This window comes from Saccopteryx leptura, chromosome 2 (assembly GCF_036850995.1).
Source record: "Saccopteryx leptura isolate mSacLep1 chromosome 2, mSacLep1_pri_phased_curated, whole genome shotgun sequence".
NCBI classification, from domain to species: domain Eukaryota; kingdom Metazoa; phylum Chordata; class Mammalia; order Chiroptera; family Emballonuridae; genus Saccopteryx; species Saccopteryx leptura.
The window spans coordinates 160,708,170-160,725,939 of record NC_089504.1 but is presented as its reverse complement, the minus strand read 5'-3'; the positions used below and the strand labels follow the sequence as shown (position 1 = coordinate 160,725,939).

At 40.8% G+C, this 17,770-nt stretch overlaps 1 protein-coding gene across 4 annotated transcripts in view; it reads right to left on the bottom strand.

Annotated features, from left to right (window-relative positions):
• ATP8A2 (ATPase phospholipid transporting 8A2) overlaps nucleotides 1-17,770 on the bottom strand; it is a 726,487-nt gene that overhangs the window by 355,132 nt on the left and 353,585 nt on the right. For all 4 annotated transcript variants that reach the window (XM_066369169.1, XM_066369168.1, XM_066369167.1 and 1 more), the window contains exon 25: nucleotides 5,595-5,767. In XM_066369169.1, the coding sequence (XP_066225266.1) occupies nucleotides 5,595-5,767 (173 nt within the window). The remainder of the gene's footprint in view (nucleotides 1-5,594; nucleotides 5,768-17,770) is intronic.

Sequence of the window (17,770 nt, the reverse complement as noted above, 5' to 3'; positions counted from 1 at the left end):
GGTTTACTTAAGAGTAAGCTTTATATAGCCTAAGAATTCAGTGTCATTTAATATATCACAATGTTGTACAACCATCACTTCTATCTAGTTCCATAATGTTTTCATCATCCCCACAAGGAAACCTTGTACCTATTAATCAGTTGCTCCCCATTCCTCCTCCTCCTCCTAACCCCTGGCAACCACTAATCTGCTTTCTGTCTATATGTATTTGCTTATTTTGAGTATTTCATACGAATGCAATCACATCATATGTGACTTTTTTGTGTAACTGGCTTCTTTCACTATTTTTTTGAGGTTCACCATGTTGTAGCACATACCAGTGCTTAAATCATTCATTGTATAAATGTACCACATTTTGTTTATGCATGCATTCACCAAAGGGCACTTGGGTTGTTTCCTCCTTTTGGCTATTGTGAATAGTGCGGCTATGAATGTACACATACAGGTATTCATTTGATTACCTGTTTTTAATTCTTGGATGTATACATAGGAGTGGAATTGCTGGGTCATAAGGTAATACTATGTGTGGGAAAAATAATTGTATAAAGTTACTCATATGATTTGATGTGAATCTGGTGTTTGGAATCACTGGTTCAGAAGATAGACGAAGCCCTAGAATACACGGAATGTAGAGGGAAGACAGGGTGTGGGAATATTGCAGGGTCAAAGGCAAAACCTTGAAAAAATAACATTTCAAAGCTGCCAGGGAAAGAGCCTATGAGAGAAATACATGGAAAGGGAGAGATGTCACTGAAACAGAGAAGAATGCAAGAGGAACCATCGATACCAAATGCTGAGGAGGTATCAATAAGGAAATTGGCAGGCTGCTGCATATGGTGAGATGGAAGTTACTGGAGCCTTGAGGTCTGCTAGCTTCACTGAGGGCCTGACTCAAGGAGTTGGAGCACACACGAGAGCCACAGAAGTAGAAAAGAGGTAAGTACTATGCTACACTCTTATGCATTATTTGCTCTTAAAAGGCAAAGACCATGTCTCATCTCTTTATTCTCCCATGATACCTGGGATTGTACAATGCAAATATCTATAGCAAAAATCTTATTGGACCAACCCATTTGTACCTCAACAAAAAATGTGTCAGTGTCCTTGCAGCAAAGCATTGACTGGTCACTATCCTGCTGACCATGTGATGACCTTTCCAGGATTTTAACTATGTGGAAAATATTGGCCCTGGCTCAGTGGTAGAGCATCGGTCCAGCATGTGGAACTCTGGCGTTCAATTCCAGGTCAAGGCACACAGAAGAAGTGACCATCTGCTTCTCCCCCTCCCTCCTCTCTCTTTATCTCTCTTTCTCTTCCTCTCTCTCCCCCTTCACAGCTGTAGCTCGAATGGGTTCGAGCAAGTTGGCCCTAGTCCCTGAGGATGGCTCCAGGGTCTTACCTCAGGCACTAAAATAGCTCAGTTGCTGAGCAACAGAGAAGCAGCCCCAGATAGGCAGAGCATCAGCCCCAGCTGGGGGTTGTCATGTGGATCCTGGTCAGGGCACATGCAGGAGTCTGTCTCTCTGCCTCCCTGCCTCTCACAAAAAAAAAAAAAGAAAAAAAAAAAAAAGAAAATATTTGTTATAACAATGTATAATTAGCAATATTATTTCATTCTAACCTCAGGAAAATATTTAACATATTCTTATGCTGTTCCTCTTTTTGCTACCTAAAATGTTTTAAAGTGTTTATCCATTTCTACACATTTGCCAGTCTCTGAATCAATACTGACGGGAAATAGTGTTTCATGATTTCACTGAAAAATTATGTTCTGAAATAAATGGTTTTCTTCTGTGATTAGAGAAAAGAGTAACTTTTGCAACTCTTACATTTTAAAGATGAAACGTGAGCATTAAGGTCAATTTTATGTGAAGTCACATATTAAATTTAACTTGTTTAAATTCTCAATGAATAGTGAGCACATCTAAAGTGTACAAGTGCTTTAAAAAAAAAATGTTATGTGTTCATTTTTTTTTTTCAATCTTAAGAGTGAGACCAGCCAAGAAATGTCTCCTGGAGCGGCAAAGTGCACGATCCTGGGTTCCTTCTCTCAATTAGTGCTTCTATTTTGTAGACAGTAACAGTATTTAATTTGAAATTTCCTCTTTTTGTGCAATTCCAGTTTGAACCCCTTCCTGTGAAGGCTTTAAGTGTACAGCTTTATGTGACACACAAAACACAGCAGCCAGAGTAAGAAGGGGAAAGAGATGTTTTTCTTTAGTATCAAACATCTGGCAAGCGAAGCTCACGTAAAGCCTGGAAGGCATTCCTGGCTCTCCCCGGAGAGCCCAGACGGACTTGTTTTGATTTCCTTTTGAAAAACCATGCAGTTACAGCACATTTGCTTTGATTTACAGTTTACCAGACTTTTCTGTGTTGTGTTTTGTTGTTTCTGCTGCTGTTGCTTGTTTCTACTCCTTGACCAACGTGGCAGTTGGCAGGAAGAGTGACTTTCTCACCGCGACTCCTGCCTCTGGTGGGGGGAGAACCTCAGCGCCAAGGACTCCCAGAGACCAGGCACCGCCTGCCAGCAACCCCACACACAGACACGGGGAGGGAATTAGAAAGCAGCCCCTCACCAGCCCTCGTCCTTCTCTTCTTGCCATATGCATGTCCTGGATCTAACCTGCCCAGCGGACTCATGGAAAAAGTACAGTGTCAGTTGCTCATACAAGAGAGCTTGTTACATATGATGCCAAAATACAAGGGACAAACGTAAACACAGATGAGAGGGATTTCAAAATTAAAATATTTTATGCTGCTAGCAATACCATCAATACAGTTAAAATACAACCTACAGAATGAGAGAAAATATTGGTAAACCATATGTCTGATTAGATACTTGTATCCAGAGTATATAAGGAACTCTTACAATTCACTAATTCAAAAATAACCTAATTTATAAAATGTGCAAAGGACTTGAATGGACATTTCTCCAAAAAAGACATTCCCATGGCTAATAAGCACATGAAAAGATGCTCAGCATCATTAACTACAAGGGAAATGCACATCAAAACCACAGGGAGCTACCACTTCACACCCAGTGGGCTAACCAATGAAAAAGATGATCATCACAAGTGTGAACATGGATGTAGAGAAACTGGAACTCTCACACAGAGCTGGTTGGAACATAAAAGGGTGCAACCACTTTGGGAAACAATATAACAGCTCCTAAAGGATCAAACAGAGAATTATAACCAGCACCTTCTCTCCTAGGCATGTACCCAAGAGAAATTAAACATATGTCCACACAAAAACCTGTACATACAAAAATCTTTGGGGCAACATCACTCATGATAGTCAAAAGTACAATCAAAATGTTAATCAAAATGGATAAATAATGTGGTATATCCAGGCAATGGAAAATTATTCAGCATAAAAAAATGAAGTATTGGTATATCTCACATCCTGAATGAACCTTGAAAACATTATGCTAAGTTGAAGAAATCAGTAGAAAAAGACCACACATAATTTGATTACATTTATGCAAAGTCCTGAATAGGCAAATCCAGAGAGGTAGGACGCAGATTAGCGGTTATTTAGTAGTTAGGGGGATGGGGGTGGGGGAATGGGAGGGTAGAAGGGTATGAGGTTTGACTGATAATGGATAAAAGGGTTTCTTTTTGGGGTGATTAAAATATTCTAAAACTAGTTGTAGTGACAGTTATAAAATTGTGAAAATACTAAAAGCTATTGAACTATATACTTTGAGTGAATTATATGGTATGTGAATTATATCTCAATAAGTTGTTTAAAAATGGGGAAGGAGTCTACCATGAAACCAAGAGCTTGGTATTTCATTTCCAGGTCCTCTGTTCATTCCTCACTATCCTAGGTCCGCCACAGCTGCACAAGCTTCCTGATTTAAAGGGAACACAGAGCTCTTGTTCATTTCAAACGTATTTGAATTTATTCCTCACCCCTGAACATCCTACACCCACTTGCAGCATTTTATGCCATGGAGGCTCCCCAGTCAACCACTCCAGCTCTCCTCAGCTTTTGAGGGGCATGTTCAAAATTAAGAAAAGGGACCAGGACAACAGTGTGATATTATAGTGTGAAGACAGACAGTTCAGGGTTCTGAGTGGGGGTGTATTCATGGGGAAATGAGAACAGATTCTTTGGTATCACATAGGAACTAGTGGGGTTGGGGGTAAGAAGACCTGGGAGAGACGCTGTCCTGAAGTCAGGCACTGGGCTTCCACTGTGACTGAAAGAGCATTCCAAACAAGCAGTGTCATGACAAGTGTGGGTACAAAGAAATAGAGGCACAGCAAATGATGTCACTAGGGTCTCCCAAGGCAAAAACAGCAAGGCCATCTTGTCAGTGTGACTACTGGTTACTCTAAAGCAGGGGTAGTCAACCTTTTTATACCTACCGCCCACTTTTGTATCTCTGTTAGTAGTAAAATTTTCTAACCACCCACTGGTTTACAGTAATGGTGATTTATAAAGTAGGGAAGTAACTTTATAAAATTTATAAAGCACAGTTATAGCAAGTTAAAGCATATAATAATAATTACTTACCAAGTACTTTATGTCGGATTTTCACTAAGTTTGGCAGAATAAATCTTTATAAAAAACAACTTACTATAGTTAAATCTATCTTTTTATTTATACTTTGGTTGCTCAGCTACCGCCCACCATGAAAGCTGGAACGCCCACTAGTGGGTGGTAGGGACCAGGTTGACTACCACTGCTCTAAAGTATCCTTGTCTGAAGCCACAGGATGCATTCTTAAAGTATTAATGCAGCAAGGAAGTTTAGAAAGTAATTTAGTAACTAGCTTCTGAGAAAATATAGAACACAATGTTTAAAAAAGTATAAAAAGTATATAACCATAACAGGCACTAATGAGATTTAATGAGATTATTAAGCCAATAATATGCATAGAAAATTTAGCCCCATACCAGGTATTGTCTAAGAAATCAAAAGCTCTCCTCTCACCTTTCGAGTTGTTCACTGAACCTTTGGGGTGGTGCCACTCAGCTATCTAGCAGTATTTTCGTAATTCTGTTTGGCTTTCAAACCTCTATCAGAACTGTACCTTGTACAGTCAATAGTCAATGGGATTTAACAACACCCACACTAAAAACCTGCCCAGATTTTAGGAAAAACCAACAAAGCCTTCTAGTTGGATCTTAACACCAAAACTGGCAGAGAAGGGACCTAACCAATGCTCCTTGTTGACTGAGAAGAAATGCTTGCTGTGTATCCGGAAATAGACACCCAGTCCCACAGTCCTGGGAAGTTGAGGCCAGCCACCCAGAAACAAGGAACCAGGTGGGCAGATGGACCCACCTGACTCCTCACACCAGTTTGAAGCCGAGTGTTCCAGTTTATCCCCAGAGTGACTATGACTGGAGGCTCTGCCTCTTCTTTCGTCTTCTCAGAAGACAACAAACAAAACAAAAATGCAAAAACCACTGACTGCCTTCCATAAAAATCTGTGAATGGATAGTTAAATTTGTATTTTTGTTTTGCCTTTTTTAAAATGAATTTGTATCCCCAGAATTTCCCTGCACTAACCTCTTTCCTATAAACACAGGACAAAGGCACCCTGGAATGTGATCTCATGCAGTGAGCAGGCCTACCTGCAGCATATGACAGCCTTGCAGGAGAGCGCCAAGTCCAGGAAGCTCCTCCTCACTTCGAAGGAGAGGGCGTACTTGAGGGTGTGGCCATCAATGATGAGGGCGAGGTCGTTCTCCTTGCCCAACAAATTTCCAAGGTCCGTGCAGTGCTGAGTAATGGCCGCTCTTGTTGCCTGAAATGATAGTTGGAGGAGAGGTCACGTTTCTGTGTGCTCAATGTATCAAAAGCAAAACAGAAATCAAAAGTACATTGCTAGAAGTGAAAACACGTCCATTTTAATGTAAAATATATATAATAATACATATATGTAATGTAGATAATGTAAGCAGAGTTCAACTTGGTATATTTACACATTAAAATTTCATTGGACTGCTCTCTGGGGCTGGTTCATTGGTGAAATCATCTCCAAGTAATATTTGCATCTGATATTTATAATGCCCCATCACGGTTGTGGCCGATGGCTGGTATAGAGCAGCCAAATTCTTCCCTGTTGGAACTTTCATTGCTAAGGTCCTTACAACTCTTTGTTTCCCCTCCTTTATACTACATACATATTTTTCTTGGTGCCCCCTGGACACTCCATATAACCAAACGTGCTTTTAGGGAAAGTAAATGTTGCTGGTTTAAATGGCAAATATAGTTCAGTATATACACAAGGTAATCTTTAAAGCATCCAAGAGATATTAGCATGAATAAAAAAAACACACAAAAGAGCCTGACCAGGTGGTTGCACAGTGGATAGAGCATCAGACTGGGATGTGGAGGACCCAGGTTCAAAGCCCCAAGGTCACCGCTTGAGTGTGGGTTCATCGGGCTTGAGCACAGGCTCACCAGCTTGAGCATGGGCTCGCTAGCTTGAGCGTGGGATCATAGACATGACCCCATGGTCGCTGGCTTGAGCGCAAAGTCACTGGCTTGAAGCCCAAGGTTGCTGGCTTGAGTCCAAGGTCGCTGGCTTGAGCAAGGGGTCACTTGCTCTGCTGTAGCCCCTCAGTCAAGGCACATATGAGAAAGCAATCAATGAACAACTAAGGAGACTAAAGAGCCGCAACAAAGAATTGATGCTTCTCACGTCTCCCTTCCTGCCTATCTGTCTCTATCTGCCCCACTCTCTGTCTCTGTCACAACAAACAAACAAACAAAACCCCACAAAAGATTAATTTCTAGTCTCTGCTGAGATCTTCAGATTAAACCATTTTTTTTCTTTGGATCATCAGAGTAAGAACAAAGCTGATTATTTTTTTACATTACAGAAAGCACCTAATCAAATTAAACTACCAATACTCTAAATTTAAGACATTACTACCAGCCTAAATAAGTGTGATATCTGTTATCAGATGCAATTAAAGCATAGAATGATTCTTAAGATTTAAAAAAAAATTATGTTCTCATCTTCCCAGTGAATTTAAGATTATGAATAGGATATCTGGTTCAAATATAAGAAAGTAATTTGGGGCTTATAATAAAACAAACTGGTTTAAGTTAACTAGGGAAGCACAACCGTCTGCTGAAATTATTTTGTCTGGACAACTATCCTTTGACTGCTAAGTTACATTTATGTGTCATTTATCATCTGATAACATAAATTAGTCTTAACAAAAGGAGTTGAACAGAACAGACAGGAACCCTGCTACCCTTATTATACTGAGGATCAGCCACCATGACAAAGCGAGAAGATGATTATAATAGTCTTTCTGCTCAGTTTTCATTCTCAACAAGAGACACTTGGCAGTATCAGGAAAGATGTATTTAAAGCATGATCACATCTAGAGCCTTCATTCTGTGATTGGATAGTCTGGGGTCCAGTCCCAGCTCTCCACCTATTACCTCTGTGATCTTGGACGAAATATTTAACTTCTTTAAGTTACAATTTTCTCTATGTAAAATGGTACTAAGAATATTTATTTTATAGCACTTTTATTATGAACAAATGAGCTCTATAATGTAACCTACTTAGCACTGAACTTTGCACAAAATAAGTACACAATAAAACTCATTCTTTCCACATTACTTTTTACTCATTAAGGATTTCCTATATCAAGGGAAATACACATTTATGCTACTTCAGGCAGAAAATAAATGTCATCATTGTCAATGCCTTCTTTGTCAATGTAATAATAGAAGAATAATAGAAGGGTGCTCTGAGAATAAAATTTAAATTGACTTTTACTAACTAAAAATAAAGATAAAGGAAATTTTAAACTTATTCTTGATTAGTTAAGTAATTCTGAACCTCAAAAAAAAATCTATGAAAATACCTGTGTTTAACTTATCTGTGCAAATAGCCTAACCTTTAGTATTGGGTAGAGAGAAGAATTCCCACCCACTTAGGGGAATCCTGGGTGTGTTCTGCAGGGAACTCAGACAGGTCTTGGCAATTCTGGAGGGTGTGCCTGCCAGCGGTCAATGTGTGGCAGACAGAAAATCTCCTTGGAAAATAGGGATGAGTCAAGGTACGCAGGTTTGGTCCACAGACAACATGTCAATGCTGTCACAGAGGCAGAGTCTAGCCTAACATCCTTTACTCCTATTGGCCTTCCCCATTGACTTTTGAAGGAAAAAGCTGAAGAATAAAAATCTGAGATGTAGTGACCATTGTCTGTGGCTTTCTTTTTTTAAAAAATAAAAGGGTCATAGTATTTATGGAGATACAAAGAGACAGTAGTATTATGAAGGGTACTTTCTCTACTGGGGTTATTTCTGGAGCATGCATGAGGATAGAATAGACACCAAGGGTACTTCCTCCTCCCCTGGAGGAGGAGTGAGGAGGCCCCAAGTTTTGGCAGCTGACCACCCATTGGTGTGTGAGGCTCTGGGGCAGGAGCAGGGATGGGGGTGTCACCAGAACGAGCCTGAACACTGGGACCATGAATGGCAAAAACATGGTAACAGAAAACTGTTCCTGTGACATTTGAAATCTCCCACTCCCCTCAAAATTGTGGAGGAAGAACCTGACAGGAAACTGGAGCTTTAACAGTAGCAGGAGTGGACAGAGAGAATGTGTCTGTCACACATCTGCCCCTGGCAGGCACACCCTCCGGAAAGGCTTTCTTCCTTAAACCCTCTGCCACAGCCCCCATGACCCAGAACACTTGGGTGATACTGAGTTGAAATGCTTTTAAATTGGATCATGAAAATGCTATGGAATGATGTTTGTGTCCCTTCCAAAATTCATATTGAAAGCCTGAACGCCAATGTGATGGTATTTGGAGGTGAGGTCTGTGAGAGTGGATTACATTATAAGGATGGAGCCCTCACTATGTGATTCTTGCCCTTGTAAGAAGAGACAGAAGAGCTTTTTCTCTCTCTTCTGTCTGCTACTCCACCTCCCTCAACTTTTATATCACCCACCAGACACATGAGAACATGAGTCAAACCTATTATAATCAACCAATCAAGATATAGTTATCAGTTATCAGAGTACTTATAATGCTCTCATGATGATATAAATAAATAAGTAAATAAATAAATATCAAGAATACATCTTCTATGTTGTCTACCCCAATGAATATTATAGTACAAAAAATTAAGAATAAAATAAAAAAACCCTAACATTCTGATTATTGGCAGATCCTAGATATCACCACCATCATATCCTAGGCCTACTTTGGCTCATTTTTAGTGGTTTGCTATTACAGTAAGTTGTAAATTCCATGAAGGCAAAAACTCCCTTTGCCAACCTCTCTGATCATGTTAACCTACAGCAGGCACTCAATTGATATGATGACTTCATAAATGAATTGACATATCAAAGTTGTGATTTTGAACATGCACTGTGGTATCTTTAAGAGATTATTGTATGGGTCCTGGAGGCATCTCTTTGTCTGACCTCCTGGTATGTTTTGCATTATAGTTTTCCTTAAAAATGTTTGGCTCTTGGTCCTCCTTATTCCTTGTGTCCTGGCTTTTTTTTTTTTTTTTGTCTTCAACTTAGGAGCAGAGGCTCCTAACCCCCCTTCTTATTTATTTTTCCCACCTTGTTCTTTCCTTGCTTCATCTGCTCAGAATCACACCTTTGCCTTTGAGACGGAAAACCTTTCCCAACTATGAAAACCTCTCCAGATCTTGCCTTCTAATGCCTTGTCTCCAGGCTCTACTTTGGTTTTAATTCCCATGCTTTCAGTGCCCACTCAGCAATAATCTTTGATCAAACCCAGACTAGCTGAGTTCACCACATACGTATGGCAGAATATAGGTCCCTTCTGTGTAGTTCCCAGGCAAGCCAATTGAAGGTATTACTATCACAAACAGTTCCTTATTCTCAAATGGACTATGACTCAAAAGTCTATTTGTAAGTTAGTTATTGGGCACTTAGAATCCATTTTCCCAAAGGAACGATGTTACAAAAATTGCGGTTGGATCCCAGATCCTGTTAATGCCTATTTAGCTTAGTTGCTAAAATTATACTGCAGTCTCTTATTTTAATAAAAACAAATTACTGAAAGTCACAATGGACTTAGTTGTTATGAGGAACATAGGGAGTTGGGGCTGGGGGTTTCATTCCCAGAAGATCCAAACATTCCAAAACCTTTCATTACAATTTGCCTTATAGACATGAACATTAATATATATATTTCCAGCTTTGAATATATATTCTACAATTTAATTTCCTTCACAATTAAAAACACGCACACACAAATTAATGCCAAAAGTGAGTGGCTGTGACTACAGGCTGAGCCCCCGTGGGACTGACCACGCTCCTTCTTCCCAGTTATGCTCTGTGGTGAACCCGCTTTTCTCATCATTGGGTCACTTCTTGCCTTTGCATTTTCCATTTTAAAAATAGAATTATTTAAGCATTGTACAGAGTGCTACTCGGTGACCTCGGAAAATGGCTGTCCATCTGCTGATTAAGAGATCAGAGGTTTACATGACAGACTCTGAAGTAAAGTTGAAGTGCATCCTGGTCAACCTGCAAGCAGATGGGATCCAAAAGGTAGTTGGTTCTACTCTTAAATCACGTTTTGGATTTAATAAACTAACCAGGAAAAGTGGAAAATATTGGAACCTAGACGCATTCCTACCAATTTGCAAATAGCAGAAATTTTCCCCCAAAATTAAATAGTTCCAAACACTAAAGTTCAGAAGCAAGTTCCCCATCTCGTGAGCTTGCCAGCGTCAGAAGGAATTTCTTTGACGCCATGGCAGCAGCAGCTGCCTCAGCCCTCACTTTGATGTTCTGCAAATTCCAATGGGCTCGGAGCTGATGATGTTGAAAACCAGGATGGTTCAAGTTTCACAAGCAGCAATTCAACCAAATCATGCTTAGCCTTCAAGTTCTAGACCAAATTCCCCTTTCCTGAATTAACCCTGGGCAAGTGAGTATCGAACAATAATGCTCATCCCCAAGACCATGGCTTTCAGAATAGGTTCGTTTTTCAATCCAACTACTTTTCTTGTCCCTTGCCAGTGGTCAGATATGTCTCTTTTCAGCACTGTGCTCTCCTGTTCTCCAGCTCATTCCCACTGCTTAGCCTCTCATACCAGGTACAGCTGCATTCACCATAGTCCCACCTCCTCAATTTTTTTTTTTACTATCATTTTCATTTCTAATATAATCACATGTCTTTTTTTTTTTTACAGTCTTAAGATTCTCAAAACTTTTTTACTTATGGACTTTTACGGGTATAAAAGTTTGTGAAACTTAAGTACAAATCCTGCAAAGCCAGCACAGGCTAAGAAAGGCCAAGGCTGGAATTAAGGCAATTACATGTGGTCTCTCCTGTCTGCTACTGGTGCTGGCAGAGCCGACTGGCTTTTGCTCTGGTTGATTTGCTCTAATCTATAAATATCTCCAAAGTTAGAGTTCTTTAGTAGGTAACAGAAATCTCTGTAAAATGTGCTATGTTTCAAGGATGCCCTGTAGTACTAAAATTTCCAAGGCAGATAAGATGATATCTCACCGGCACTAAGCAAACATTCTCAAGAGACAATGTGGTCTTTTGCCTACAAGCACCCAGGTGCCCATCTGGTGCCCTCTGGTCACCTTTTACCTCCACTGCCATCAAGCATTTGTCTAAACTAGCCGTCTCTACCTCCCAGAAAATATTTCAATTTCCGATAAAAAATTCTAATCTCAGAGTAAACCAACCCCCCAAGTTACTGATTTAATATCAGTATATAAGTTTCTATAGAAGTTCTCTTATTTTGTTTTGCTTTTGGTTAATCAGCCTCATTGAGCTCTAATTCACATAAAGTTTAGCCATTTTAAGTGTACATACAATTCAATGAGTTTTGCCAAAGGCATACAGTACATACACACAATCATGTTACTGCTTCCACATTTAAGATACGAAGCATTTCTATTACCCAAAACTGTTCCCTCTTGCTGTGCTGTAGGCAATCCCCATCCCATCACAATCATCCATCTACTTCTGTCACTGTAGCTTTGCCTCCTTTGGAATGCCATATAAACAGAATCACCCACGCAATCCTTTCTGTCTGACCTACTCATTCAGACCAATGCTTCGAGATCTGTCTCATCATTGCTGCACTCATCAGTAGTTTATTCCTTCAGTAGTTTATTCCTCTTTGTTTCAGAATAGTATTCCAATTTGTGAACATTCCACAATTTGTTTATCCATTCAACCATTAGTATGCATGTGGCTTGTTTCCAGCTTTAGGATGCTGTGAATAACCTTACCACAAATATTTGTATCATAGTCTTCTGTGGGCATATGTTTTTATGTCTCTTTAGTAGAGATATAAAATTACAATTACTCTGCCATATCATCCATGCAGATACATATGGAGAAAGTATATATTTAATAATATAGAAACTGTAAGATTATTTTCCAAAGTGGTTGTATCATGTCATATACTATCTGAGTGTTCTAGCTACTCCCATCCTTGTCAATACTTGCATTGTCAGTCTTTTAAATTTTATTCAGTCTAGCCTGACCTGTGGTGACGTAATAGATAAAGTGTTGACCTGGAATACTGAGGTTGCCAGTTCGAAACCCTGGGCTTGCCTGGTCACATAAGTGAGTTGATGCTTCCTGTACCTCCCCCGTTCTCTCTCTCTCTCTCTTTCCTCTCTAAAATGAATAAATAAAATCCTTTAATAAATAAATAAATTTTAGCCATTCTAATGGGTATGCACTGTTAGATTAAGTCATTTTTTTTTTTTTTGTATTTTTCTGAAGTTGGAAACAGGGAGGCAGTCAGACAGACTCCCGCATGCACCCGACCAGGATCCACCTGGCATGCCCACCAGGGGGTGAAGCTCTGCCCATCTGGGGCGTTGCTCTGTTGTGACCAGAGCCATTCTAGCGCCTAAGGCAGAGGCCACAGAGCCATCCTCAGCGCCCGGGCCAACTTTGCTTCAATGGAGCCTTGGCTGCAGGAGGGGAAGAGAGAGACAGAGAGGAAGGAGAGGGGGAGGGGTGGAGAAGCAGATGGGCGCTTCTCCTGTGTGCCCTGGCCAGGAATCAAACCTGGGACTCCTGCACGCCAGGCCGACGCTCTACCACTGAGCCAACTGGCCAGGGCCTAGATTAAGTCATTTTAATTTGCATTTCCCAAATGACTATGGTGTTGAATATCTTTTAATGCTTAGCAAAGTAAGTGATTTTCTGTTTGATGGAATTTCAAGATATAAAACTAAGTGAAGTACAATAATTCAAGTAATATACCAGGGATATTTTTGTGTAGGGTAATAACACCTGTGGACAGAGGCTGGCCCCCAGAACTTCTCTTCAAGGTAGCTGAGATACTCTATTTTTCAGTTTCTTCTTTTCTTTTTACATCTCCCATCTCTAAAAGATCTGCATTTTCCTGGAAGGAATCCTAAGTAGTGTCAGAAAAGAGATTCAGGAAGTGGGCTGTATGAAAGAAACCAGGCAGCAGCTGCTGATGAATAAGTGTCATTTATAAGAAAGAGACTGTTTATTCACTTGGGCTTCAGAACCCAGAAACTTTGGAAACTATCAATCACCACTACTTATTGAAAAAAATTTCGACTAACAGTTGTGACAGAACTCAAATCACTGGGGTTAAAAAAATTCCCTGAAAATACATACTTTTCCCCCCTTTTCAAAGGATATTAAATGCAAACCTAATGTACTTAACTTTTTTCTTCTAAAAAACTAGATTTTTATTTTAGTACCAGGAATCCTTTTACATGCTAAACAAATATATTATTGAATAGCTGTGTAGAATAAGATCTCAAAATATGTTTATACATTTAAAGAAGCATTTGCTCAACTAAATCTCAACTATGAATCCTTCTTGTAATTTTTTAGAATATAGAATCTTCTTATAGTAGATAACCCTTTTCTATAAGAAATAGTTTCAAAGTTTGACCCGCCAGCAACAAGAATGTGAAATCAGCATTTGTAAATAATCACTCAGCTGTCTATAAAATAACCCTCTATAATCCCATGGAACAGTAGCTTGTTATATATTTACCCAAATTGAATCCCTAAAAGTTAATATATACTTTGAGGATACAAGAAATCACTGCCACATTTAATATTATTACATTAACTGAATATAACAACCTGAGTTTAGTTAATTTCCTGATTTGGGGGGGTTTTTAAATTTTTAACTTTTATTAACACATCTAAGTTATAGCCATTGTGCCTACAATTTCTAAAGTCTCCTCAATTCTTGAACAGATTATAAAATGTCCAGAGCAGACACAAATATGATCGAGTTGATAAATTTCAAAAGAAACTACAGCAGAAAATAATTTCTAGACAGTCTGCAGAGTGTTTTTAATAAACTATGTATACAATTAAGTCACATGTCAGATAAACGTCAGCAAAGGACGGCTGTGCTATGAACCTCACACAAAAAGGTCAAGTACCAATTGTAAACTAAAGACCATTGTTTGATTCACAGCAAGAAAGGCTAGTATCCACTATGAGGAAGCCACCATAAGCAGCACAAAGTCACTTCAATTCTTGTACTACTTATATGCTATATGATAAAACCAGTCTCTTACAAAAACCAAAACATACACTAACTTTTGTTTTTTGTATTTTTTTTTCCGAAGTGAGAAGTGGGGAGTGACAGATAGACAGACTCTCACATGCGTCCGACCAGGATCCACCCAGCATGCTCACCAGGGGGTGATGCTTTGCCCACCTGGGGCGTTGTTCTGCTGCAACCAGGGCCATTCTAACGCCTGAAGCAGAGGCCATAGAGCCATCCTCAGCACCCAGGCCAACTTTGCTCCAATGGAGCCTCGGCTGTGGGAAGAGAAGAGAGGGGTAGAGAGAAAGGAGAGGGGAAAGGGTGGAGAAGCAGATGGGTGCTTCTCCTGTGTGCCCTGGCCGGGAATTGGACCTGGGACTTCCAGATGCCAGGCCGACAATCTACCACTGAGCCAACCGGCCAGGGCCATATGTTAACTTTTTAAACAAACCTTACAGATGCCAAATAAGAAAATGAATATAATATCAAACGGTTAATTCTTTGACCTTGGGGATTTACACTTTCCACTTTGATATTTTGGTAATACAGCCACTGCACTCATTGCTTCCAGAGTCTTCTTGACTTGGTACAGACTTGTGCAAACAACAAAAACCGGTAAGGAACTTCTGAAAGAGCAATAGTTAAAGTAGATCTTAAAAAAATAAAATCCAAATGAGTGTGGCAGCAGCTGCAGGCCGTGCAAACAGGCAGTAAGGATTGTAGTCACATAAAGAAAATGGATCTTGGGGTCACCTCTAGCACCTACTGAAGGAAAAGCACTGGGCACAAAGGGTGGGACTGACTGGCTGTCACCCTAGGTTCCCAGGCTGCCATTGAGCAACAATGGGTCTGGCTCTAGGAAGAGCCAACCACTGGTACCTCCTTAATATTCCTTGAATGAGTTGGGGGGAGTACAGAGAGAGTTATGTACACAAATTCTCTGCTTTTTTTTTTTTTTTAAGGAAAATGTCTCTTGTTTATGTGGAACACTATTCACACTTAAAACTGGGACTACTTTCCAAATGATAGTCTCCAGGTGGCAAAGTCAGTGGCATACTCTTTTATATAATTTTAAAAATAAATAAAATCAAATAAATAGGTAAAAATATTTTAAAAAAAAGGTCTTGTTTCCACTGGAAACCTCCACACTGATGATGGCAGGGGGCCCCTCACCCCCCACAGCAGGCTGAGGCCTCCCCAGGGGTACAGACTGCCCAGCTGACTACAGAAGCAGGTGGGGGCAGGCTCTGGTGCAGACTGAGCTGCTCCTCACCATTGTCTTCTCCACACAGGCTGAATAGGAGTCAAGATCATGGAGGACAGAAGCTTATATGGAAATGCAGAGTAAAAAAAAATACTTTAATTAACCTTAAGTCATTAAGGGCCTATTATGTGCACTAGCTTCTAGGGTTAGAGAGGCCCAGAGAGAAAGAAATGGCACAGAACAGCCAAAGATCGCCTCGTGCCTGGCATGTCCAGACAGTGAGTGCTGGAGGCCTGGGAGGTGCAGTGAACCACAGACACAAGCTAGAAAAATGCTGGGGTGGGCAGCCAGCATTAGACCTCCTCCCAGGGCCTACAGGGAGCCAGCAAAGCCAGCATCTGTGTATGAAAATGCCGCATCCAGAAGTTCATTTGTGCAAGATCACCAGCCAACAGAATGGAAGGTAGATTAGAATAAGGACATTAGAATAAGGAAGGTAGATTAGAATAAGGACCCCAGATCAGGGGTCCCCCAAACGTTTTACACAGGGGGCCAGTTCCTCAGACTGTTGGAGGACTGGACTATAAAAAAAAACTATGACCAAATCCCTGTGCTCCTCTCACTGACCACCAATGAAAGAGGTGCCCCTTCAGGAAGTGCGGCAGGGGCCGGATAAATGGCTTCAGGGGGACACATGCGGTCCGCGGGCCGTAGTTTGGGGACCCCTGCTCCAGATGATGAGAGTCTAACCTGTGACTGGGATCAAAGAGACAAAACCAAGAAACACATTTAAGAAAAAGAACACACAGTGCTTGGTGAGTGGTCAGAGGATGAAGGAGGAATGAGGATAAGGAATGAACTTCTAGCCAGGTGGGTAAGCCAGGCCAGTTACTGGGAAAGGACATAGGAAGACTGGGGGAGGAGAGGAGAGTGGGTGCTTTGATTTAAGAGCAACCTACTGTTCCCTGCAAGACTGGAGGAGAGGCCCACTGGGATGGAAGGGGGTGAGAGAGCCTTTCTAGCCCAGGGCCACCTGGTGCTGCTGTCTAGAGACACTGTGACTGAGCAGTCACCCCAACCACGACGCCCCTGGGAACGCCTGCAAAGTTCTGACTGCACATCCGGCAGCCATCACTTGTTCTCTGTGGATCATATAACTTTGCAATCAGTGCTGGTCCAAGAACGGAAAAAGAAACCATGTGGGAAGTTTTCTTACCAATCCTTCTGGGTAAAAAAAGCAAACAAACAAATCACTCAGCATACAGCAGGTGCTGAGAAATGCCCGCCATCCCTTGTCTGGGGATAATTGGCTGCTTCCTGAACTCCTGACCTGGCCAGAACAATCGCTCACTGTCCGCTGTGAAGCACCTCTGCTCTGTGTATGCTAGACCCTCTGTATATCCCTGCACTTGCATTGTGACAATGGCCTTCTATTAAAACATTTTAAAGTATTTGAGACATTAACTTGGTGGACAATTCACACATTCACAGTCAATAGCTGTGCTGTGAAGACACTATCGTGCCTCAAAATCCAAAGGCCTGCTCTCTAGGAGTGCACGAGTTAGTAAGGGGACAGGAATAAAGCACACAGGTACCTGACACATGTCATGAGTGCTCTGGAGAAAAATCAAGTAGGGAGAAGAAAGCAGGAGTCCACTGGACACTGGACATGAGGGGCCTCAGTCACAAACACTGAGACTGACTCATGGGCAGAAGTCCGACAGTTTATGCTTAACTGGACAAGAGGTCCCAACAGTAGATTTGAGTGGCCAAAAAACATAATGAATAGGTTGATTCTAGGTTAATTATTCATTTTATGTTAAAAAAATTTAGCCAAAATTAGAAGGCAAGTAATATCACATGAAAACTCTGATATCCGGTTTCTCTTGAAAACTCACAGTGCCTGGAAATGTGGGGCACACGTTTCTACAATACCACTGACGCCAGGGCCTCACAGGACATGAAACCAAATGTCACTGGTTACTGGACATGCGTGGCTTTGTTCCTCTGACTCACCTCTCCATTAAAAGTGAGAATAAAAATTATGCGGGC